Source organism: Vigna unguiculata, chromosome 3, assembly GCF_037176805.1.
Source record: "Vigna unguiculata cultivar grain cowpea cultivar isolate G323 ecotype 2 chromosome 3, ASM3717680v1, whole genome shotgun sequence".
Classification (NCBI taxonomy): domain Eukaryota; kingdom Viridiplantae; phylum Streptophyta; class Magnoliopsida; order Fabales; family Fabaceae; genus Vigna; species Vigna unguiculata.
In genome coordinates this window covers 65890882-65917394 of record NC_140794.1, presented here as the reverse complement: position 1 = coordinate 65917394, position 26513 = coordinate 65890882, and the positions used below count along the sequence as shown (strand labels likewise).

The following is a 26513-nucleotide window of genomic DNA, read 5'->3' as shown; positions in this document are numbered from 1 at the left end:
AAAAATTATTCTGTATAATTAATTCAGTATAACATAAATTTATTTACAAATTATTTTTTAAATAATTAATTTGTGACATCATCAAGTAGCATATTTATTGTAAAAATGGCAAAGAAACCACACTTGTAGAAATGTTTTTTTTTTATAATTCAATAAAAGGGATTGATGAAAATGGTTTTAATAATGCCATGAAAAACATATAATAAATTGATGGAAAAATTGTGAGTAAAAATTTTACATTAAGTGAAAATGAGACAATTAAACATCATATAAAAATTTATAAATTTATTGACTGGGTTAAGAATAGTTTTAATACTGTGTGGATTGAACTTATATAAAATATTTTGGATAGATCTTTACAAAAAAAGAAATACCATGACGTGGCTAAAAATGTAATGTAAATTTGTTTACATATCGTAAATTACACTAACACGAAGAGTAAAATCTTCTTACCTTCATCGTTCTTTGAATCGAATATTTTAAATATTCAGTATTATTGTGGTAAATTTCCCTCAAAATTATTAGATTCTTTGCAACATTATCCTTTTCATCTACTTAATTCGTTTTTTATTACTTTATTAACACATTTTTAGTTAAAATAAGTTATACAATAATTGAATTATAATTGTAATATATAATTTGTACACTTAAATATAAATTTTATTCATTAATAAAGAAAGTAGAAATTTATATTGTATGAAAATAAACACATTGTATGTAATACCTAATAAATATTGGGAGAAACTGCTAGAATACATAGCATTGACTCTGAGATCATTCGAGTTTGCCCTATAAATACCACCTTGGTTTTCCCTACACATCGCCACCCATCTTCTACAAAACCACTTAACACTCCATTCCTCCTTCTCCTATTTGTTTTCTTTTCCATACATAACAAACATGCAAACGCAACCAATTTCCACTCTTGCCTTCACGCTCTTCCTCCTCTTGTTGTCTCCACCACGCGCCGCCGTCGCAAGGCCACCACCAGATCCACTTCGTACATCATGTGCGCAGGCCAGGTACCCCGCTCTCTGCGTCCAAACCCTCTCCAACCTTTCCAACCCCGCCGCCAAGCCCCTCGACCTGGCCCAGGCGGCCGTCAGAGCTAGCCTGGCCCGTACGCGCGGTCTCTCCGTCTACCTTGGGACGCTAAAAGCCGCATCGCAGGGTTTCGAACTGAGGCAGCGGGTTGCGGTGAGTGACTGCGTGCAGCAGATATCCGATTCGGTGATTGAGTTGAGCAAGACGCTGAACGAGTTGCAGCACCTCCGCGACGAAACCTTCCAGTGGCAGATGAGCAACGTCCAGACCTGGACCAGCGCCGCCCTCACCAACGGCGACACTTGCATCTCCGGCTTTAACGCTGTCGCCGCCGCCGCCGGGAATATCAAGTTGGAGCTCAAGCAAAGAGTCACCGACGTCTCCATGTTCACCAGCAACGCGCTTTACCTCATCAGCCGCCTCGCTGATAGCGTCAAGGGGAAGCCTCGCGCCAATTCCGGGAACTGATCCTGTCCGTTCATCACGGTACTTAGGTGTGAATATTAAGAGTGTGTTTGGAAAGAGGTTAGAAGGTAGAAACCACGTTTAAGCGTTTTTTCTTCCAAACACGCACGCACCGGAATATGTAGTTAGGATCTGTTTGCAGTATAAGTTTTGGTATTGGTTTTTTGCTACGTGATGTGTGTAAATCTAAATGACCGTGTGAATTATACTGTTACTAATATAACGTGGCTTGACTCAGTTTTTTCTTATTAATGTAAAATGTGTAATAATTAATTACATTGCCCACCTAATTATTATTATTTTATTTTGGCTAGTTTTTCTAACCTGCTCCAGCTCCCAACTTTCATAGTAAATAATTAGATGGTCTTAAGCTAATAAATTATTTAACCCGCAACTTTTGTGAGTAGATAGAGCGTTTCATGCATACTTTCATGCAAATATATGAAAGTTTAGTCACGTGAGTTGTGTTGTATGGATGCGAGATCTATACATAAATGTGGCACATGTGACACTATTAATACTATACTCGTAAGTGCTGACTAGCTATGCATGGGAGAATATTTAGATTGACTAGCGATGCCACATGCTGACTAACCCCATTAAAAAATAATTTAGTTACACATGAATAAAAGAGGAAGAAGAGACTATACAAAAGTGAAGAAATTATGTTGAAAAGCCATGAAAATACAAAAGTAACCTCCACCTGTCCATTATGTGAGAAACTTATTTTCTCCAAAACCTATGTGTAAAATCTCAAACGTGTGAACTCCCTCTCAATGGTCCCCAAAATTACTTTTCAAATGTTTTATCAGAATCTCATAATTCTCACACTTAATCTCAAAATTTGTATACTCAATCTCAAAATTTTCAACCAATAATGATACGATTGACTTTAAAGCTGAAATTTGACTCCATTATGAACTTGACTTTATCTTTATTTTTTTTTTCTATCAACTTCTTTAATTTTTCATTTTTCAAATTTTTTTCCAGTTATATGTTCAAATCGATAAAAATATTAATCCTCACATTTATTTAAAACAAAACTACAAAATAAAAAAAAAAGTATATAAAATATTTACCAATTACAATAAATATAAATTTTTACTCTATATAAGTCTACACGTTCTTTATAGACTATTTAATAATTAATTTTTTTTAATGTTTACTACAATAGTGTTCATGCTTTGTATGATATATCTTGTTAAATATATAATTGAAAATATTGTTTTTTTAAAAGGTAATTTATTGAGAGATTATAGTACAAAACAAAACCATCAGAAATTCTAAGCTATTGGAAATATTTCACCTTAACAAAGATTTTATTTACAGATTTTTTAATTCACGAGACATTCATTATATCATCATTATTATTATCTATCAATGTTCTATATTATTGATAAATTCTATTTGTTTGTTATTTATCAAAATTAAATATATTTTTAGTATCTAAACTTTTTTATAAAATTAAATTTTATTTTAATTTTATATTTTAAATCACTTTAATCTCAAACCAAACTTTATTAATGAATAAACTAATAAAGTTCTAATGACGTTAAATAATTTGTTAACATGACAGTATACATTAAAAGTTAATGTGTTGATACACCACTAGTTCTTCCTCTCCTCCCAGTCAACAATTTTTCATTTTCCTCATATTATAATACGGAGAATGGGTGGAAAAACTTGAATTCTTTTGCTGTTTGAACTTGAGAGTGTTCATAACTTGCTAGGATCCATTCTTATTATGTATGATTATTTTATTAAAGGAAAATGATAATATGATTCAACTTTTTTTTCCTCTCGTCTTTTATTTATTTATTGATATGATATTAATTAATGTATCATTATCTTTTTATTTTAAAAAATTAATGATACATATTAAATCAGATAATTAAATAAATGATAAAAATAAAGAAAATATGATTCAAAGTATAATTTTACTTTTTTTCTTCTTTCCATATTGAGTTTGAATTTGAATTTTTTTTTTCATCAAAAGTCATATATAAACTCTTGACATTGTTATAATTGTTATTATTCTTGGGCACCACATTGATATTCTTAAATAATATCATATCTTATATTCTTTTTATAACAATACATTATACATAAAAGAAATACATATTAATTGTTTTTATTTTATTTAAAATTAAAATGATATAAATGAAAATGAATTATTCAAACATTAAAATTAACTACAGTGTAATCCCAGATTATCTTCTAATGCAATTATTGTTATTATTTTTGAGAAATATATAAAATACACAAATTTTTTTACTAGTTATTATTATTAAATAATTTTAGAGTGGTAACATTATATCTATAACTATTAATAAAAAACAATCACTTTATACTTTATAATAAATTTTGGAACACATATTAAATTACTAATTTTATCTTTATTAATACAATTTATTTTATTATTTTATATTTTTTAATTATTTTTTAAAATTTAATTAACTATTTATAATAAAATGTTATTTTTTAAAATTTAATATATATTTTTTAATAATCATAAATATTTTTATTTTTTATTAGGGTTAAATATGTTTTTAGTCCCTCAAGTTTCAGTACATTTCGGAATTAGTTCCTCTTCGAAACTTTATACCAATTTAGTCTTTTATTTTTAGAAATGCGTGAATTTAGTCTTTCTTACCAATTTTTGTTAAGTTTATTTAAAATTTTATTCGCATTTTATGATAATATTTGAGTTAACATTGAAGCGAAAATGTGTCAAACGGTATAAATAATTCAAATACTATCATGAAATGTGTTTGAAACGTCAAATAAATATAACAAAATTTGGTTAAAATGACTAAATTCACGCATTTTCGAGAAGAGATAAATTTCAAATTTGAGTAAAACTTGAGGAACCAAAATATATTTAACCCTTTTTATTATAATAATAATAATAATAATAATAATAATAATAAAAGATCAACATAATAAATTTTGTTTATATTTTAAGGAAAATGTTAATAATAATAATATTTAATAAAAGACTAAAATGGAGAGCGAATCCATGAAGTGGAATGGGCCTATAGGCCCAATATTTGCCGCGTAATATTAACAATACAATGATTCAGTTTAGGTATTTTCTTTTCTCTGGGTGCTTACACTGATTATAAACCTTGGGAGCTAGTTTTCTAGGGTTTTATCACCTCATCCACCATGGAAGGCATTGAAATGGAGGTACCTGCATTTGGCACAGATGAAGGCAACGATGATCTGTGCAATTCAATCATCTCTCGTTTTGGAAACTCCACCGAGGAAAACCACCAGCACCTCTGTGCTGTCATCGGCGCCATGTCGCAGGAGCTCAAAGACAACAACAAACCCTCCACTCCGTTTGCCTACTTCTGTGCTGCACGACTTTCCCTTGACAAATTCACGTCTGAATCCAATCCCTCCCGCCACATCATCGACGCCCTTCTCACCGTTCTCTCACTTGCCATCCCCAGAGTCCCCCGCGTCCTGTTGAAGAAGGAGAGTCTACAGGGACAGCCATTGTCGGAGAGCCTTCTGCGAGTTCTCCGATCTTCGTCCGCATCGGAGAGCGCAATTGTTTCCGGATTGAAGTGCCTCTCGCATTTGTTGATAGTTAAGGAAAGCGTGGACTGGTCTGACGTGTCTCCCTTGTTCAATGTCTTGTTAGGGTTCCTGACGGATGCAAGACCAAAGGTACTTATTCATCTTTTAAAATCTGACTATGGAGTATGTTATAGGCATTCCTGTAAGGTTTTTGGAATTATAACATGAATATTAAAAAGTGGCCAATAAGATAAATTCATGTGTGACCATTTGCTTCTGAAATTATTTTAATTAGCATGCAATTACTTTCTTTACACGTTCTGTTTGCCGGGGTGAAAATTATTAGTAACTGATCACTCTCCAACACATTATCATTCTAGTTAATTCAATCTCAGGAATAGGTGTCTTTGCTCATCCTTGTTAATTTAACCTCAGATCATATAAACGTTAATTCATCTAATATTTTATGCCATCTAATGCCTTCGGCGTTGTTTTTTTCTTTTAATTAAATGTATGTTCTTTGCATTGGAATTGTGGGTGATCTTCGCTATCATGACATTTTTTAGAAGTTTCGAAAACATAAGGAAAACAGGTCAGGTCTAGTGAGATGGCTGTGGTGATTGAGGGCTATTCAGTGATGACAGAGGAAGTGTGGTTTCTGATAACTCTTATAATGACTGAAAAGAATTACTTGTTAAAGTCACTTGCTATAGGACCTGGTGATTTATATTAGATTGTATGTTCGAACTTGCAGCCACATGAAGAAAAGAACATAAAAAAGTATTAGTGGTTTATTTTGGTTTTTGATTTGGAAGTTTCTGCGTATGAGGGTCTCTTAACAAAGTATGGTAGATCCTAAATTTCCCACTTAAAGAGGGTCATATATCATCTTAAGATAATTGATGGAGAGCCCAGAGCGTTGTAAACTAAAATTTTGTCGTACAATTATAAATTTGAGTGTTTATAATAGTACATTGAGTAATTGACAAACAAATAACCTTTGTCAGCAGCACTATGAGCTCATATGTTATTTATAACTATTATCATAACAGGAAACTATGCTCCAGGAAGCAGAGTTTGATTGCTTGGATTCTTGCAATTGTTTTTGCTGCTGTGACTTTACAGCTTTGTTTAGAGAGAGAGAGAACATGAATCTGTTTAATTTCCTCCCCTAAAAAACACTAGCCATTAAAATACCTCTTCAGCAGCCTTTTGCCTTCAAAGATTTCTGATACAAGCATGACTACAAATTGCTCGCACCTAATAGCCATAACAAGAAATATTTAAAATTGCAAAATAAAAAGGGAGGACCTAAAGCATATTATGAAGTAAAGAACACAAGGTCTGTCAGAGGAAAAAAACTTACCTCCCAGATGAATCAATCCTTTACTGGAGTATAAATCCAATACAATCAGCACAAGTAATTTGAAAAGGGAGAATGGGAGTCAAATTCTGGGGAACAGTGGTTGTCTAACTAGGCTGATATTTTGAAGGATGGTCACATTACTTTTTATTTGTTTTCTATATGACTTCTTTGGGTGCTGACTAAGGAATACAATGTTTGCTGTATTGTGATATGCTTGAATCTTTGTGCTAACTATATCTATCCACAGGTCAGAAAGCAATCACATTTGTGTCACTGTGACGTCTTGTTAAACTTCCAAAATTCTTCACTATTGGCATCTGCAAGCGAGGGAGTCACAAACCTACTTGAAAGGTTTATATTGCTTGTTGGTGGGGCAAATGCAAATACTGGTGAAGGAACTAAGGAAGCTCAGCAGATTCTGTATATTCTTGATGCCTTGAAAGAATGTCTTCCTTTTTTGTCACGGAAATCTAAGACCAGCATTCTTAATTACTTCAAATATCTCTTGGATCTGCATCAACCCCTTGTTACAAGGCGCATTACAGATGGTCTGAGTTTTCTTTGTCACTATCCATTGTCAGAAGTTTCCCCTGAAGCGCTACTTGAGTTGTTAAACACATTGGCCCGTTCTATCGAATCAAATAAAATGTCTGGAGACAGATTAACATTTACTGCTCGCTTGCTTGATGCTGGAATGAATAAAGTTTATTCTCTTAACCGGCAAATATGTGTTGTTAAGCTCCCCATTGTCTTTAATACACTTAAAGGTAATATGTTGTGAATTCTGCTGTGCTTTTGGATTTTGTTGATGTTGTCAGAAGGCAATTGTGAAAGTGGTATACTCATTATTCTGAAAAATGCAGATATTTTGGCATCTGAACATGAAGAGGCTATACATGCAGCCACCGATGCGCTCAAGAGCATGATAAGTTCTTGTATTGATGAAAGTTTGATTAAACAGGGAGTGGAACAGATCAGTTTGAGTGAAAACAAAGAATCAAGGAGATCAGCACCAACCATCATTGAAAAAATTTGTGCAACTGTCGAGAGCTTGCTTGATTATCACTACACTGCAGTCTGGGATAGAGTATTCCAAGTTGTTTCAGCTATGTTTCAGAAATTAGGTGCGAATTTGAATGATATTATTTTGGGGAGCTAAAGTAAAAATCTATTTTATTGCATGCAAAATCTTCAAGCTTATTATTAAAATCTAATAGGTGATTTTCTTGCTAACTATTTGTTTTTCTATTTTATCTCTAACCGTAAATTATTTATAATACAAAACAAATTATGACAAATAATTTGATGTTTTTTTTTAACTTAACTATGATAGATGTGATTTATTAGACATTTTGTTTATTGAAATAGACTATCTTATAATCTCTTGTGAGATAACATTATCCAAACAAAAAAATTATTTTTATAACAGATTGTAACAAAAATTGATTATAAATAATATTATTCATAGCTAATCCACATATGCTATATATTTGATTTTTTAACTATTAATTTTTTTGTTGGCCATTGGTGACATGCATTATTTTATGCAGTTTGATTAAGTTTTGTAAAACTTGATTTGGTCTCATTTCATGATTTCTTTATTAGCTTCTTACTTACCGTCTCTTTGTAATATTATCTGATAAAGAAAGCTTGGTATGGATGGCTTGATGCTAATATATGAGATCACGTTCAATTCAGGAAACCATTCGCCTTATTTTATGAGAGGGATACTAAAGAACATGGAAGAAGTGCAGAAGCTTCCAGATGAAGATTTTCCATTTAGGAAACAGGTCTCCTCTTGGTTATCTTTTTTTTTTTTTCGTTAGCCATGTTTATACAGAGCATACAATTTTGCATGTATTTTTAATTATATTATGATGATTTTGAAGATTCAAAAGCAATTAGGTATTGATTGTGAACCCTGGTGTTCTAGGTCACAAATCTGTGTTTATGCGTTGCTAAATGGCGTTGCTAAATGTAATCTACCGGGACATTTAATGTTGTTGATGCATGATGCATGTGTTTAACTTGTGTTGAAATGTAATGTTTTTTGTATTTTATTATTATTCATGTATGGGAACCCATCTTTAGGATTAGGGTTAGGAGTGTACCTTGACTCTTCGTATTCTATATATACAGTGGTAAAACTGTAACGATGAATATAATTCACTGTTTTATTTCTCTAAATATCTTCGAGTACTTGTACAGTGTAGTTGCTCAAAGCTGTACAATTGAGTTTTTTTATGTTCAATAATTTTTTAGGAAGTTTAGCTCATTACTTTTTCTTGGTTCGTTAATCAATATTATGATTTTGGGGATGTGGAACTTGTCTGATCTTTTTATTTTTTCTGTGCTATGATTGTTACTGATATTTTTCCATTTTATGATTGCAGCTGCATGAATGCTTTGGAGCAGCTCTAGTGGCAATGGGACCTGCAACTCTGTTGTCCCTTGTACCTCTGAATTTGGAAGCTGAAGATTTATCTGATGCAAATGTCTGGCTTTTTCCAATTCTAAAACATTATATTGTTGGTGCACCTTTAAATTATTTTTCTGAAGAAATTCTGGTTATGATTAAGCGTATGAGGGAGAAGGCTCAAAAGGTATTTCTTTTTTTTATATATAAAGGTGCTGTGTCATATTAAATCGTATTGTTAACTTATTTATGCATTTGCAGCTTGAGAAGCAAGGGTTGATGGTATCATCAAGGAATGCAGATGCAATTGCATACTCGTTGTGGTCTTTGCTGCCTTCATTTTGCAATTATCCTTCAGACACTGCTACAAGTTTCATGAATCTTGAGAAACATTTGCGTAGTAAGCTGAAAGAAGAACCTGATATTCGGGGAATAATATGCACTAGTTTGCGACTTCTGATTCAGCAAAACAATATTGTGGACTTAGAACACAAGGGTTGTATTGGTGAGGATATGGCCAAGGAACAAGTTCATTATTCACCACAGGTTGCAAGAGAAAATTTATATGTTCTGAAATCATCTGCAAAGAACTGGTTGAAAGATTTATCTGATGTATTCCTTAAATCTACGAAAGACGATGGTGGTTGTTTGCAGGTACTGCAATTTAAATAATTAGGAATGGTTCTGCAATTTACTATAGTTGAATAGAATGTAAATCTTGCCTAACACAACATATAGTTAGAATTTTGTGTTCTGTATATGTTGGCGTTCTCTATTTTCGTTTTTCATCCTTGATTTTTATTGCCTAGTTATGTGATTGATATTAATCCTTTATTATCCACAAGACATGTTTTAATTAAGCTTCACTGCAACTCCATATTTGATACAGATTTTGCTATGTAATGTTCATTAGGTTTACTTATTATCTATAAATTGTTCTAGACACTTATTGCCCTGAGTCAATCAGTATGTTGGAGTAGCACAGATGCAGACAGTTTATGTAGATAGTTGTCAAAGAAATTATCTCAACCTTTTTTTTTGCTTCAGACACTTTTCTGTATATATTATTGTATGAATTCTTTTATGTGACTGGACACTAAGGTTAAGTCATGGTTTAAGCATATATGTGTGTGTGAACATGGGCACTCCTTTCCATGGTAGTCAAAATCGAGATTCTACTCAAGATCGGAAAGGAAAATATAAATCGTAAATCGGAAGATCGTAACATAGATCGTAAGATCCTACAAATTTTATTGTCACTCAAAATTCATAAATAAATTTTATAATAAGAGAAAATTTATTTTCTAAATCTTTTTGAAGAGTAGATTTTTTAATTTAATAAGAGAAAGGAAATAAAGGAGTTATTGTCCCACTGATTGATTTTCTTAACGTTAGATGTGTGATAGAGAGGGAGATAGTAACTTTTTAAATAAAAGTTACTTTTACTTGCAGCTATGATTTTACTGTGCAGTTTACTTTGCAGTTTTACTTCTGAGTGGGCTTTTAAAATTGGGCTTGTTAGGTTAGAAATTTAGGGTTTTTGGAAATTAGGTTAAAAAGTGCTACTGTCCCTGCAAAGCTTACTGTTGCCGCTGCTGCTGCGAAGCCTACTGTTGCTGCTGCCACTGTGATGCAGAGTTGGTGCTGTTGCCGCGATGCGAAGCTCGTGCCGTTGACGCCGCGATGCGAAGCTCGTGCCGTTGCCGCTACGAGTTGTAAAGTTGGTGGTGCTGGTGCGATTAGCACCGTCACGATTGGAAGGGACCGTATCGCCGGAATCGCCGCTCCCAGCCGAGTTGCGATTTACAACGGCGATCCAACACAATCCTTGAAAATCGCCGTTGTGTTGGATTGTGTTGGATCGCTGTTGTAAATCCCAACTCGGTTGGGAGCAGCGATTCCGGCGATGCGGTCCCTTCCAATCGTGACGGTGCTAATCGCAGCAGCACCACCAACTTTACAACTCGTAGCGGCAACGGCACGAGTTTCGCATCGCAGCGTCAACGACAGGAGCTTCGCATCGTGGCAACGACACCAACTCTGCATCACAGTGGCAGCAGCAACAATAGGCTTCGCAATGGCAACAGTAAGCTTTGCAGGGACAATAGCACTTTCTAACCTAACAAGCCCAATTTTAAAAGCCCACTCAGAAGTAAAACTGCACAGTAAAATCATAGCTGCAGGTAAAAGTAACTTTTATTTAAAAAGTTACTATCTCCCTCTCTATCACACATCTAACGTTAAGAAAATCAATTAGTGAGATAATAACTCCTTTATTTCCTTTCTCTTATTAAAGTAAAAAATCTACTCTTCAAAAAGATTTAGAAAATAAATTTTCTCTTATTATAAAATTTATTTATTATTTATGAAGTTTGAGTGACAATAAAATTTGTAGGATCTTACGATCTTCCGATTTATATTTTCCTTTCCGATCTTGAGTAGAATCTCGATTTTGACTACCATGACGATAACTGCTTGTTGCTTTTTGGATATTAGAGAAATAGATTATATTCATTTTTGTGTTAACTAACAATGTGTTTAGATTATTGTATTTGACTAATCTTGTTTATTGATGATTTTGAGGATGTAAATGCATAATGATCTATTATATAGATCCATGTTCCCGTGTCCTAGATTTTGGAGACTACGTGTGTCAAAGTGTCCGCGTCCGTGTCGTGTCCAGTGTTCTTGTTAGTATCCGTGCTACTTAATGTAGAAGTGCATTTTCAAGTTTCAGCTCTTCAATTGTTAATGTAATGGAGATAGGACAACTCTTTCACGAGCCAGTTGGTAAAAAATTCAATACCTAATAAAATAATAACAAAGCATGTAATTTACTTCTGGTAGGTTGATATTGTATAGATAGGTTAGCTGAAGAATCTTGAGACAACTAGGGCTCACAGATGTTAATTATAAGAATTAATTACACTAGCCTCTCCTAATTTTTGTGATATTACGCAAACTCTCCTTATTTACAGTCACCTTTATTTGTTGTTTGAAACCTCGGGTAATTAATGTAATTTACTCTGTTTAGAAGAATGATTGTGATTTTTAGAATTTAATGTATTCTTTCAATATTTTATTGTGTGGGTTACCATTTCCATTTCCATTTCTTAGACCTTTTTAAATTGAAAGATAGCTACTTTGAATTCTAAGTGTTGTCTTTGATGTACGGGGCAATATTTCCAGTAAAGTATTCCCCTGGAATGCTCCCTCTCCCCCCCAAAAAATAGTACGTAGAATATTGTCACACACGCACTCACATATATATAGGTAAGTTATGGGAAAGAAGAAGAATTTTCCATGGTATACTGTATCATTCCAAGAACAGACTAATTTTTGTGGCATCTTCATTTCTCAAGAGTTCAGAATTGAATTGATTCTCTTCTTTTTGCATTTAACATGTACAACAAGTTAATAATGTTGGTCTTGCTTTCATGTACAGTGTACAATTGGTGATGTAGCTTCTATAGCAGATAAAGCAGACGTAAGGAATTTGTTCAAGGAAAAAATGGTGAAGCTTTATAAATACACTCAAAAAGCCAGAAAAGTAGGAACCTCCACAAGTTCTAATTCTATGCAGATTGATGATGCATCAAACAATTTGTCTCTATCAATTTTAAGGTGCTTATAATCATTTATTTCTTCCACCTTTCCTTGTGATTTTTCACGAAGTTGTAAACTTTATTTTAGTCGTCACATGTCTATTTTACTTAATTATTTTATTTCTTGAGTTTCTGCATTTATTTCATATATATTTTTTTTATCCCAGGGCACAGCTTCTTGATTTGGCAGTTTCACTGTTGCCTGGTTTAGATGCTGAAGATATTGCTCTATTATTTGAAGCAATAAAGCCAGCATTTCAGGTATGACTGATATAAAGCGCTGTAAGGAATTTTCCTATTGCCTTTTTCTAACAGGAAAGGATGTTTATATTTATTATTATTTTACAGGATGTTGAAGGTGTCATGCAGAAGAAGGCATACAAAGTACTTTCAATCATTCTTAAGGTATTTTTCTGCTTCGTTTTATTTAATTTTCCAGTCACCGTAGAAGTTTCAAATTAATTCCATTTTAATGCAATGTTTTCGTTTCAGTATTCTTGGTACTATTTCCTTGCTAAAATACTCTTCCATAACTGGTTCCATGTATATGCATATTATCAGGATCTGTAGTTGATTGGGTTCATTTAATTTGCTTAATTCTCTAATCTTTATCTTTAAGGGATCATCAAAGTGTCATTACTGTAGAGTTCTTGGAGCACCACATTTTAATTTTAGAAGTTGATGATTTTACTGTAGAGCTAGTGTCATGTTGGTAAATATTTCTGCTTACAGTTTTCTCTTTGGATCATTCTTGACAGAGCTCAGATAGTTTTGTTTCATTAAAGTTTGAGGAGCTGCTTGGAACTATGGTTGATATTCTTCCATGTCACTTTTCTGCCAAACGACATAGACTTGATTGCCTTTATTTCTTGGTTGTTCATGTCTCAAAGTCAAAGGTATTCCATACTGGACTGTTGCTTCTATGTTTTTCGTATACTATTGATTTGTACTCTTGTATATGTAGAAATAATCTGAAACTTTGTACTTCCTGTAGGATAACCTGGAGCACTGGCGAGATATTTTCCTGACAGAAATTATACTTGCTCTTAAAGAGGTAGTGTCATATTAATTGTGGAAAGTTTTTAGTAGTACAGTTTTAGTTTCTATTCTGGAAACTACTATTAATTGTTCATGACTCATGAGCTGTTGTTGCTTAATGTTCCGATAAATTTTGTCCATGATGTGGTTCCTTTCTTAAATATAGAAGTCCCTAAAGCCTCTGTTTTCATTGTTTATAGTGTTTGAAATTCATACTTTAAATTCTACTTGTGTTTGTTGTTTATCTATTGTTTTCTACGTATTTAACCTATTGCTTTTTGTCTGTAGATCTTTAGTATATCTTTTGTTGTTTTGACCATCTATACATATACTCATACAATGCAATGCTTACTATTCGTCGCGTCTGATTGGAAATAAGCAGTGATTATTTTGTGTGATTTGAACTGTTGTGTGCATTATTCTGTGGACGAAGAATCACAAGATGCTCGGCATGGGCACTACTTTTGCTCACTGTAGCTTCATAGCTTTACTTCTTGAAGTTTGTTACTAAATTTAAAGAGTACCCTTGCAGGCAAACAAAAAAACCAGGAACAGGGCTTATGAGATTCTTGTTGAAATTGCCCATGCCTTTGGGGATGAGGAGAGAGGTGGAAACAGAGAAAACTTGAATAATTTTTTTCAGATGGTAAATATCCAGTTTAAAGTTGTTTTTTAATCTTCATTGAATAATTGATGTAAACCAATTTGGCCTGATTTTAGAACATTTAAACTTAATTATTGAATACTGTACGATCTATATGTTTTACCCACATGGAGTAATTTGATCTCATGGTTTTGTGAGCTCAGGTTGCTGGACACTTTGCTGGTGAAACTCCGCATATGATAAGTGCCGCAGCCAAAGGTTTAGCCCGTTTGGCTTATGAGTTCTCTGATCTTGTTTTAACTGCTTTGAAATTGCTCCCTGGCACACTCGCTCTGTTGCGGAGTAATAATAGAGAGATAATCAAGGTTTGTTTCATTGTCCATTTTAGTAAGTTAAATGCATTGCTGCCTATATTATTTTCTAGAACCACTAATGAAATGTGCTTGGTCACATCACTCTGTAGGCCAATCTTGGTTTTTTAAAGGTATTAGTAGCCAAATCACAAGCTGAAGGGTTGCAAACTCACTTGAAAAGCATGGTGGAAGGTTTGTTGAAGTGGCAAGACAACTCAAAAAATCATTTCAAGGCAAAGGTGGTTTTGCGTCTCACTTGATTTTTTCTGGATTACCTTTTTTTTTTGGGTTTTGTTTTGGTGACCGCATTTTCACAATTGAAACTACTATTGTCCATATTGTAAACTGTGGTATTCCCACTGTTTTCAGGTTAAACTTCTTTTGGGAATGCTTGTCTCGAAGTGTGGGCTGGAGGCTGTTAAAGCTGTCATGCCTGAAGAACATATTAAACTTCTTTCCAATATATGCAAGGTTGGTTGAATGTCATTCTGGCAATAATTTATGATAGAAGTTTCCCTGAAATTTGAATCCTTTTTTAACAGATCAAGGAGCGGAAAGAGAGAAATCGAAGTGTTAAATCTGAAGAAACTAAATCTCATTTTTCAAAAGCAACTACATCCAGGTAACAATATGTATTTATTTGCATTATTAGAAAGAAGACATTTTAAATCCCATACTGAATATCCAATCCCTTTCTTTCTTGTTCTTTAGCATTTTACATGCATGTATATACAGATCTTTTTGCATGGTTATTTAATCCCAAATAGTAGTGAAGTTCACCCTAAATGGGCCACTATACTGAAGTTTAGATATAAAGAGTGTAAGTTATACAGTACATATATAAATTTTCAAAATAAAAATACCCAAATTTATGACCGCCATAGTGTCAGTGATAAGTTGATAACATCTGCTGTAAGAAAACAAAAGGGCAGAAATGTGTCGGTGAGCTGACAACAGTGAGAAAAGCAAACAAATGGCAAAAGAAGTGCTAGAGTAGAACTCATAACCAAGGTCTTGTTGTATCTAACTCACGAAAACTTGTAGTTTTTGTGTCCATAAATTAAATTTGGACTCTAAAGATTTTATGATTGATCCACCAGCAATCCTCTTTATAAGATGGACAATCATTTTAAAATGACATACTTTTGGTACCTCTAAAAAAAGTACCTGTTAAATGAGTTTTTTCTGATAGTTAGGTTTTAGTTGAAGTTGAGTTGCATGATTAGTCTTCTGTTGTTGTGAATTTCGTGCAATGTTTAAATTGCAATACACGTCAATAGTCGTTTCATAAAACCAATAATTTATTTACTTTTCAGGCAAAGCATGTGGAATCATACAAAGATTTTTTCAGATTTTGATGGGGATAGTGGCAATAGCGAAGCAGAGCACTTGAATTCTAGAGGTGGCAAAGCTTCCTTACATCCGAAATCATCAGCATCTTCATTTAGGTAACTTTTAACTTTTTCATTCTTCTAATGACTTGCTGCTTCATTTGAGTTTCGTTATAATTAAAGGGGACCTATTTTCCCATTTTCTTTTTTCTTTTTTCTTTATCAATAGATAGTTCATAAACTGGGTAAGAATATTTTGAGATGTCTTATGACACCGAACAAGTATACCGGCATAAAAAGTACTCATGGATACCCAATTTTTTTTTTTAATTTTAAATAAGTTTATTAAGAAGTAATTCTCTTACGTATAAACTCGAATAAAATTTAACCTTAAATTATAAACCAAATAAATTGCTTAATAAAATATTAGTACAAATAAATTTAGTTTTTTATGAAAAAGAAATTTATATAAGTTGAACTGCACAATACAAGTTTGAAAAGAATTAATCTCTCTACTTATTGTATCTGTTAAAGGTACCCGTTTAGTATTCAATGTAAGATTTTTGCCGTATATTGAATTTTTTTTGCCATCTCCACTCTTAACCATCTAAGATAAGTAATATAGAACCTATCCTAAGCCAGAAGCTTTCGATCTGAAAATCAATTATGACCGATATCTAGGTCCAATATGAGGCTGAGGAAGAATTTGCCGGAGCACTTGTCTGACGAATCTGATGACGAGCCACTCGATCTGCTTGATCGGCAGAAAACAAGGTCAGCTCTTAAAACATCAGAGCATCTGAAAAGAAAGTCCAGGATAGATGATGAGATGGAGATAGATTCAGAAGGACGGCTGATTATCCGTGAGGAAGGGGAAGGGAGGAAGAAAAAGCGTGAGGATGATGATTTTGATTCAAGGAGTGAACCAGATAGTCACATATCTGCAAAGTCTGGAACTAAAGGCCAGAAACGGAGAAAAACATTAGATTCTGGTTGGGCCTACACAGGGAAGGAATATGGTAGTAAAAAGGCAGGTGGAGATGTTAAGAAGAAAGACAAACTTGAGCCGTATGCATATTGGCCGCTTGATCGGAAAATGATGAGTCGGCGGCCGCAGCAGCGGGCCGCCGCAAGAAAAGGTATGGCTAGTGTTGTAAAGATGACAAAGAAACTTGAAGGAAAAAGTGCCTCTGGTGCACTTTCCCTACACAATTTGAAGCGAAAAAGGACTCCAAACAAAGGCACCAAAGGAAATAAAAAGGCCGCATGATCGTAGGTTGATTTTTTGATAATCGTAATGCATTCATTCGCATTATTTCAATTTTGAAGCTCCCTGTGATGTATATCAGTTAACTTAAAACCAGTGTTGTTTTGTGTTTTATTCTTTATTTGATGAGAAAGAGAAGCAGGTTTTGGGGTTGCTGTTTTCTTTGATACAAATTGTATTATTCTCATTGTTTTACAATAGGCCAGGCTGAGTGTGGAATTATTCATAATAATATTTTTATCTTTTTAATTCACAAAAGAAATCTTATATTTTTACGATAAGTCGTGTTACAATTGCTCGATTGCTTGTAGTCTAATGAAAGATGTTAGCATTCCAAATTAAGTTAAAATTTATGATCCATCCAACTTTCCTTTCAGCATCCATGATTGTCTCATGCATTCACTTCCTGCTTTTCGTTGTTGTTCTGGGCACGTAGATGTTAGGATGTTAAGAATATTTTTAATGAAAAGGATATTTGTTGTTACATGAGTATCGAAGTAATTTACAATTTACCCTTTTCGTGTAATTTAAAATTTACCTTTTAAGGTGGTTTGAAATATTGTGTTCTAGTACAATATATTTATTTAAGAGATCCATTTCTACCTCATCAAAAACAATTAATGTGAAAGAATGATAGTATGACGGATTTTCGAACGTGTATAACATGTTGCTTATTTTGACTGGAAAATATTATTTAGTATTATACTTATTATGGATTACTCGCTGAGCCAGTGGTACAGCAAACAAGATTAATGTCTGAAGAAATTTACGAAAAAATGATTGCATACAATTTTATTGCCTTCGGTTTCTGTTTTTAAACGAATGATGTCTTTGTTTTTGAAGACAAATATTATTAAATTATCTTCTGCCTTTAAATTATCTTCTGCCTAAAATCAATAACACTTTCAATAGATTTAATAAGAAATCATTTTATAATTTTGAAAGCCAAGTTTAGTTGGAATTGATAAAATTTAAGTGATTTTGTAAGGTTTAGAACTTAATGAAGCGGAGCTAATTATTTTTTACGCAAAAGTTTAATATTTTAGTAATTTTAAAAAAAAAATGATCAAAAAGATTAAGTAGCGATCCTTGCAAAATTAGATTAAATTTCGTCAAAATAGTCAATACAGTGTTACAAAGACACCCATTAATATTTGGCCATTGCTTCCTTCCTACACCTATAAAATTTCTCCCAACACCCTTCCACTTTCGAAATTTATTTTCTGGAACCAACACAATAAACAATTCTGGAATTTTTCTTTTTCTGGAAAGCAATCACCCTGTTCTAATCACCGAATTTTTTTTTTCCGAAAGCCTTTTTTAATTGGTGGAGGAAGAATTTGATGGGGGTGTAGGAAGCAACAGCCTATCTGAAATTAGGCACCTCTGCTCATTACAGAAATTACTTATTTATTTATTGTTTCTAAAGATGCTGTATCTATGGTTTGAACATAAAATTGATGATGAAATTATTGATCTATGGTTTATATTGGTGGTGGTTGTTTGTGGTAGAAATAGTTTCTTCAACCTAACCTAAGGAATCCCGAAGTGATGCTCTCTGCACTAGGTTTAATGGTTTTGGGACAGTACGTTGACTTTTCCTTCACGTCAACTCAATCTTGTGAATGGTATGAAACATGTGTTTGTTTCCAATTTCTACAAAATATATAGAATAGTATCTTTAATATTTTCGTTTGAATTATATAACTGCATTTTTGAAATTATAAAAATTAAATAACAGACTAATGATATAATTACACAAAAAGATCACACAACGAAAGACTGTATAAAAAAGAAGACGATAAAGAGTGCGTCACGAACTTTTTCAAAGTTTAGTAAGGTCTTAAATAATTGATATAATTTTTTGTCACAACTTTATAACCATAGAATTTTTTAACCTTTGATCCTTTTCTTTCAAACTCTAAAAATATATTTAAATAAAAATATTAACTTGAATTTTTTTAAAAAAAATTATCAGTAAAATAATAATCTATTAATTATATCCTACAAGTAGACTGAATGAATAGAAAACGACATGTGATGTCATGATATCTAAAAATCCTTAAAAATGTAAAAGTAAAAAATAAATAGAAATGGTTATTGGCGAATGCCCAGGCAGTGAAATTGGGTCTATTTGTTTGTACATGGGAATGAAAGAAAAGAAGAGTGTATCCCATAAAAATGGTTGTTAAACGGTTACATCAAAAGTGGGTCAACTCCTACTGTAGCCATGCATGGTAAAGATAGGATTTTATAGCCATCAAAAGATAGGATAGATAGTGACTCACTCACTCTCTCCCACCAGAAGAGCACCAGATAGATAATCTCTCGTTCTTTAGGCACACCAACAAACATTTTTTTCTCTCCTCACCCAACCAAACGCTCCAGTTAGTATGCAATAACTCTCTCGGTACTCACCAACTGCAACCACACAAAAACACAATCTTAACTCTGGACCACAGTCACAACAAAAAACATAACCTCAGATATAAACCTTACCTTATGATAAATAACAAAGTAGTTCCCTATAAAATCTGTTTCACTTGAAGGGTGCAAATATGATTGAAGAATTGTGACCCCCAAAACCAAATGAATTTGATAAGGCTGCCTTGATATCCACTCTCTCTTTCTTTGACCCAACAAGCACTTTGGCATCCTTTGTTTTTCATTTCACCAAATTAGATAATTGTATAATAAATAATGTCACAACGTAATTTTAGTAAAAGGTTGTTGCAATAGACATACCACTCCTGTATCTGGGTTTTCTAGGTTGATATTGGGATGAACCCACCCTGTCCTAATTGCCTGCATTCAGGAAAGGTAAATCTTTAAAATATACTTGGTGTTGAAAACTGAGCTACTGCACAAGTGATTACTAGTTTTAACCTGTACTGTGGCTACAGCTTCCACACCGCCAGCTGCCCCTAGTAGATGACCAATCATGGATTTTGTAGAATTCACTTTTAACTGTATATGATAAATAACAGCATTAATTAAGACAGGAAATCATAATTACCTTTCAATGGGCTCCAATGAGAAAAATAGCAATACTATCATGTAAAGAGAACCGTTATTTTACTACTTTGATCCCTATACTTGCTCAATCTTTACATTTTCATTCCTTCACTTAAAACTTACATGTTGTAGTCCCTACCCAATTCATTTTAGTCCCTATAGTACAAAATCATAGGGACTAAAATAGATTAAAAGGTTAAGTTTAGATTAAAAGGGTATAAGAATCAAAGGAGTAATTAAACCAAAACGAAACTTACCTCGGGGTTTTTACCAAAACAATGTATTAGAGCTTGGTACTCTTTAAGATCTCCAGCTGGTGTGGATGTGGCATGTGCATTTATGTAATTCACATCCTCTTTTGATACTCCAGACTGAGCTAATGCCTTTTCAATGCAAAGTATAACGCCGGCCCCTGTTTAAGATGGAACAAATAAAACAAGTGCAACCATGAGTCTGGAATGATCTGCAGGGACACGACTACGATCATTTATTCTAAGAAAAAATCATAATTATTTAGAAGGTATATCAACATGACCCTAAAAAGCTAAATCTAACTCCAGAACCACAGAAAATTAGGCAGGATACATTTAATCTTTCACTATTCTGGGATTGTCATGATCAGAGTGAGTAATTACATTCCAAAGTTTGGAGATACGAAGACAGATTAATGACCGTTTCAATCACGCTGAAAATTTGTAACAACAGAAATGAATAGCATGGTTTATAAAGGATAAATCTTAATACAGAAAATCATACATACAATTATTTTCTTCAAAACATGAGTTACAAGAATTAGATACAGTGGTCACTGCGGACTGCAATTAGACACCAAATGACAAATGATAGTCACTTTCAATCAGCTATCTACAAACTTCAGTTATGCGGTTCACAGACTAATTAATAGAAAAGCCCCTGCGAATACAAGCTAAATTCATTTCCACTTCCACTCCCTCATTTTTTTAAGAGCATGGCATGAACAAACAGAACATCAGCAGATTCACATTTAAAGCACTCATTTAAATAATTCAAACTGAAATACTTCAGAATTAGCAGTTTAGGCATCCATACGAGTGAAAGTGCCGAAACATAGCATGAATCCATAAAAGCTAGCCTAAAGATATATACATAGACAGACCTTTAAGCTTTTATACTATAATTATCACAAAATAACTCGCATCAGTTAAGCAAGAATTTTTCAACTAAGAGGAAAATATCCTACAAAAATTTAAGTTGTGAACTCTTTATGAAAACACGTGTGTGAGCATGTCTTACTTCAAAGTTGTCATAAAGATTATATGAACACGAATAGCTTTAAGCATTTAACGTTTTACCATCAGGACGTGGCTCAGTCACATGATATGCATCACAGGTGAAACTTCCACCAAGGAATTCGGCATATATGTTTGCACCTCTTTTCTGCAATTTAAAAAAGAAAATTATACGCAAAAGGTGATAGATGCATTTAAATTTCTATTAATATGAACGTCAAATAAAGATTGGGAGAGAATTAGTAGTAGGATTGGTAATGACAAGTTTGAAGAATAGCTTGTTTTGTACCTTAGCATGCTCCAGTTCTTCTAAGAGCAAAACTCCCGCCCCTTCTCCCATGACAAATCCATCACGGTTCTGTGAAATCATAACCACAAGCCGATGGTCAGTAACGAAAGTGCACATCAAGAAGAAATGCATAAACTTGCATACACAAACTCCAAGAATACAAGTTTTTTAAAAAGCAAAGGATATTCAACCAATTCTCTATATATCATAATTGGAAAAAAGTAGGCTGGTAAAAATTATAGAGGGTAATGAATCCTCATTGGGTAGAAAGGCTGTCTCATCTCATCATTTTTGCATATTTGAAACGATGATTCCCTTAAATCAGCATAAACTAGAGATCTTAAATTACAAAAGATGGCTGTTGTTTTCAAATTAAAAAATAATTATAGACAATAATAAAATGTTAAACTCCATCAAATTATTATGGTATTTCAATTGTATTGTTATAAAAGTTTAAAAATAAAAGAAAAAAATAAAACTAAAAAATAAAAATTAAAGTGTCCTTGCTGTTTCTGATAAAGCTTCAACACAGCTCAGCTATTGTATAGAATTGTTAGTACTTATTAGCAGCCGAACACAATGTAATTAAATTTCATTTTATTTTATTTTGCAATCCAAGGTTTGATTGATGAACTCGTGAACCATTGCAATGTTACCGCAGTTTTAGTAAAGTTAGAGTATTACAATGTCCCAAGGGCGTGAAGCTTTGGTAGGATCGGTATTCCTCTGTGAGAGTGCCCTGCAGGCCACAAAGCCTCCCAAACCTACACCAATGATTGCTGGATTAATATTTTGCATTCATGGCAAGATAATTTCACACAAGCCATGAAAGAAAGAGTAACAAAACAATACCAATTGGTATAATAGCAGCATCTGAGCCACCACAAAGCATCACATCCTGCAGACAAATTTCATGTTTACTAAATTTGTTAAGACGTTGCCACATGATGAGAGCACCACTAAACCATTTTTTTTTGTCCCAAAAAGAAAAAGTAAGGGATAATATGGGAAATTTAAAATAGCAAAAATACTTACAGCTTCACCCCTGATGATATGGTTTGCTGCATTCAATATACAAAAGTTACTTGTAGCACAAGCAGTAGAAATAGAATAATTAGGGCCCATCCATCCCTGCAATCCATAAAAGAAGTCATTCCTTGAAAGCTTCGGATAATGTGCATGTAAAAAAGAGCAAGCCTATGACAAAAAGAGTCAAGACAGTGCGCCCAAAGATCTTTTAAACAGACCAGATCCATAGCAAGCATGGCAGAACCCATATTTGTTGTTGCAAAAGGTACGCAAAAAGGATTCATCTTCTTATATGAGATCCGTAAAGCTTCAATGGCATCATTGAAAACCTGTTAATACACAACACCAGCAGGGGTCACAATGCCTTAAAGATGTTATGCTGCTTCTACATAAAAATCATACAATTGAATTTACAAAAGTAAACTAATATCCAGTATTGAATCTCAACCTTCATGCCACCCATTGCCGAGCCAATCAGAACTCCACACTTTTCTTTATTTAACTGATCCATTAAGTCTTCAGTAATTCCAGCATCAACCAAGGCTTTTTTACCAGCTGTCAGCATATAGAGCATAAATTTATCCATTCTCTTTGAAAGCTTTGGTGCTACCCAGCCATCAGTTGAGAAAGACTTGATTTCACCAGCAATTCTCTGCAAACAGATAATATTTGAGAACAAAATCTGAAGGAGACAACAATACAATTTGAGTAAAATGCAACCTACTGTTGGATATTCTGCACAATCAAATGTTTCAATCTCGCTTATGCCACTAACACCATCGAGCAAATTATTGTAGAAGATATCTGGATCATGCCCAAGTGGTGTAACCACTCCCAATCCTGTCACAACTACTCGCCTTTGCTTCGTAGGAGGTTTTTTTATTGTTGTGACCTCTTGGGCAGGTTGCAAAGCTACAGCCATTGTTTTACCTTGAAATTCACAATTATAAGATGACATATGGATCATGGGACATAAACTAATGTTAAAAATTTGGATCCCTTCTATCTACATCACCAGTAAATGCCTACCATTCAAGAAAGTAGATGCCTACCACTTGAAAATATGTATCTTCTAATTGTCAAGAAACCTTAATCCTAAAGGTGCATATGAATGTTAGGCAAGAAATACAACCACCAGCAAAGAATAAATACTCGTTAGGTTTTGAGTGAACTGTATTACAAAAATGTTATTAAACATCATCATATAGAAGCAGGCCTAAATTTCCATCCGATGTTTAGAATTTTAAATAATAATAATAATAATAAAGAGATCGCTGAACCAGCCCATCCCTATATGAATCAGCATAGACATAAACATGTCTAAACTCAAGTGCGTTTAAAATACAAAAGAACAAGAAGCCAGACCATTTGACATGCAGTTTCTCCTAAAATTCATTTATTTTCCATTCATACCATAATAACAAAGACTCGTTCATTGTCCCCTTGTGTTTTAACATACCAAAACCAATATTATAAAGGCATTACTTAAAAACACGTCATAATGTTTCACTCAGAAGCATGAAAAGCGCCCAAAGAAAAACAAACCAAAGAGGTGCCCATACATTGGGCGATACTTTCAACTTTTGGCACATGAACACTTCACCGCTACTGGCATTTCAGGAAAAAGAAAAAAAGAAAAAAGAGAAAAGAAAAACCCATAACTGCCTAGTCATATTTAAAGTAATACTTTCTTACACAAACAAACACACACGATGAACAATCACCATGAAATTGCAATGACAATAAAAAACATAATTACGAGATTGGGAATGGTTTTCACGCGTGCCCGTACGACAAATACTAGAGGCAAATTAGTGAAGTGACGCGCGAGTATCCAGTGCTAACCTAACCAAATAATTTCCCTCAACCAACGAAGCAACAAAAGCAGGTACCAAACACTCTTCGAAAATTAAACCGGAATCAAATACGCCAACAGCCCCACTTAATTAAAAAACAAAAACAAAGATCCAAAACGAAAACACAAACTCTAACAAACAATAAAAAAAATAAAAATTAAAAACACAGGGTTGAGTTGAAGAAAGCAGAGCCAGATTCAACGTTAAAGATTGAGGCAAGAATCAAGAATCTGAGAAATCGCGATAAAATCGAAAGGCAAGATTTGAATAAAATGAAATACCAGAATGAGCGGATCCAGAAAGAGAGGAAACATTGAATTGAGAAGTGCGGGACTTCTTGGAGGAGCGGAACATTGCCTGAGGGGTTCTGCTGCGGTCGGCGTCGCACGTGACTGACATGCAAGCCGCGACGAGCCACGTGCAGAGGGAGGAGGTGGTGGTCGAAGCCATCAACGAAATCCAACGGTTACGTGTGGTCGCGAAAGAACGAACGAACGAACAAGTGAGGCTAATCAACAACAATAACAACAACAGCAGCAAGTGGAAACGACGAAACACACATACACATCAAACTCAGTGACGCGTCGTTTTGATTTCTAAGGGATTATTACTGTTTATATTGTTGTTATTATTGAGATTGAGATTGAGACTCAGGAGAAGCTCCAGTGTTCACAAAATGCATTTCCGTCTCTCTCTCTCTCTCCAACACGATGCTGAGTTTCTGCAATCTCAGTTGTTCCTACTCAAATGCGCTCTCTCCATCCTCTAATACTCCTTCTCTCTCTTCTCTCTCTAGTGTCACTCACAAATCAAAATAATAATAATCACTTTTTTTTAAGAGCTTATATATATTTTACTTTATTGCTCTCACTATTTGCTTCCATAAATATGATAAGCTTTTCTATATTCAAATAACCTTCTTATATTTTACTACTAAGTAAAAGAAATTGTATCCATAATATACCGTCGATTCATAAACCCTAATAATAACATTATTTTTTTTTCCTTTTTTTTTAATTTCAATTTATCGATTCGGGAATTATTAAATGAGAAGGGAATCTTACCAAAGTTGATAGTTTTCGATCGATTTTCAGTAATAATATAAAAATGTTATTAGTATATTTGGTGAATTTAAAATAAAATCGCGTAATGTTTTACTTCTTTGTGATTGGTGCTGGTTAAGCTGTGATTGGGATTCGTATTTGCTCTGGAATATGCTGGAGAGTGGAATGGAATGGCGTTATTTACTTTGTTTCGCCAAAATGAAAACGAAATCTGCTGTTTTATTTAAAGGACTGTGTTTGGTTTTATTTTTTAAAATTATCTTCAGTAATTTTTTATTTTAATCAATTAATATTACGTATTCTATTAGTTTAATTAATGATATAATTAATATTATTATGCGTGGAGCATGGTGACCTAAAAACTGTATGGACAGAGAGAAGGGTTGGAGGCTTAGACACGTCCTTACCGTCCTAGGAAGGGTTTCCGTAGAATCTTACATCGTTTTAGAAAGAAAAAATAAATAAATAAAACCAACTCGATTTTCTAAATTCCATTAATTTTATCATTAGTTTTCTTCAACTATTCGCATGTCTCATCCTTTGCCTATGCACTTCGGTCACCGCCCAATAATTCTTTGACTATATGACACTCACATTAAAATCAATCAAACTTTTCTTAATATCTCATTTTCTGTCTCCTCTATATTTCTTTAATTATGTGAACGACATTATATCAACACTTTTATACACCATATTCAATTTTTAATTCTTTAAAAATATTACTCTAATGTATTTTAATAAACATTATTATAAACTTAAAAAAAAAAAACATAAATTTGTGTGTAATATCAAAAACTCATAAAAAATGTCAATATAATTATTCTTTTTCTTTGTCTGCACATTATAAAAATCTCTTATTATGTACAGGGACGGACCCGTGTGGTGACAGGGGGAGCCGTGGCTCCCCCAGTTTTTTTTTTTTTATATATATATTTATATATTTTTTAAATTATATTTATATATTATTTATATTAT

At 33.3% G+C, this 26513-nt stretch overlaps 2 protein-coding genes and 1 pseudogene across 2 annotated transcripts; 2 read left to right on the top strand and 1 right to left on the bottom strand.

The window, feature by feature from the left end:
• Window positions 1-807: 807 nt before the first annotated feature.
• Window positions 808-1768, top strand: LOC114179253 (pectinesterase inhibitor 3 pseudogene; annotated as a pseudogene).
• A 2842-nt stretch (window positions 1769-4610) lies between these two features.
• Window positions 4611-17279, top strand: LOC114177789 (ARM repeat superfamily protein). The gene is made up of 18 exons (XM_028063321.2): window positions 4611-5187; window positions 6651-7170; window positions 7267-7527; window positions 8102-8193; window positions 8797-9006; window positions 9081-9473; window positions 12265-12443; window positions 12592-12685; window positions 12773-12829; window positions 13183-13320; window positions 13419-13478; window positions 13995-14108; window positions 14270-14431; window positions 14530-14658; window positions 14789-14890; window positions 14962-15041; window positions 15736-15867; window positions 16432-17279. The coding sequence occupies exons 1-18, from the start codon at window positions 4678-4680 to the stop codon at window positions 17018-17020; spliced, it is 3822 nt and encodes a 1273-aa protein (XP_027919122.1). The 5' UTR covers window positions 4611-4677; the 3' UTR covers window positions 17021-17279.
• A 1815-nt stretch (window positions 17280-19094) lies between these two features.
• FAB1 (fatty acid biosynthesis 1) lies at window positions 19095-25189 on the bottom strand. Its single transcript, XM_028064245.2, has 14 exons — window positions 24756-25189; window positions 23343-23548; window positions 23067-23270; window positions 22837-22947; window positions 22625-22720; window positions 22442-22487; window positions 22274-22353; window positions 21590-21658; window positions 21364-21448; window positions 20290-20444; window positions 19904-19984; window positions 19763-19822; window positions 19517-19673; window positions 19095-19438 (listed from the first exon to the last, which is right to left on the bottom strand). Exons 1-13 carry the CDS (start codon window positions 24922-24924, stop codon window positions 19557-19559), a joined length of 1479 nt encoding a protein of 492 aa, XP_027920046.1. The 5' UTR covers window positions 24925-25189; the 3' UTR covers window positions 19095-19438; window positions 19517-19556.
• Between the last annotated feature and the right edge of the window lie 1324 nt (window positions 25190-26513).

What these genes read in the sequence shown, in the direction of transcription:
- LOC114177789 (XM_028063321.2), top strand. Translation starts at nt 4,678, where the DNA reads ATGGAAGGCATTGAAATGGAGGTACCTGCATTTGGCACAGATGAAGGC. An exon ending in TGAATAATTTTTTTCAGATG is followed by an intron (nt 14,109 to 14,269) that starts GTAAATATCCAG and finishes TTGTGAGCTCAG; the next exon opens with GTTGCTGGACACTTTGCTGG. An exon ending in TCATCAGCATCTTCATTTAG is followed by an intron (nt 15,868 to 16,431) that starts GTAACTTTTAAC and finishes ACCGATATCTAG; the next exon opens with GTCCAATATGAGGCTGAGGA.
- FAB1 (XM_028064245.2), bottom strand. Translation starts at nt 24,924, where the DNA reads ATGGCTTCGACCACCACCTCCTCCCTCTGCACGTGGCTCGTCGCGGCT. An exon ending in CTTCACGCCCTTGGGACATT is followed by an intron (nt 21,659 to 22,273) that starts GTAATACTCTAA and finishes ATGATTTCACAG; the next exon opens with AACCGTGATGGATTTGTCAT. An exon ending in AAGAACTGGAGCATGCTAAG is followed by an intron (nt 21,449 to 21,589) that starts GTACAAAACAAG and finishes TTTAAATTGCAG; the next exon opens with AAAAGAGGTGCAAACATATA.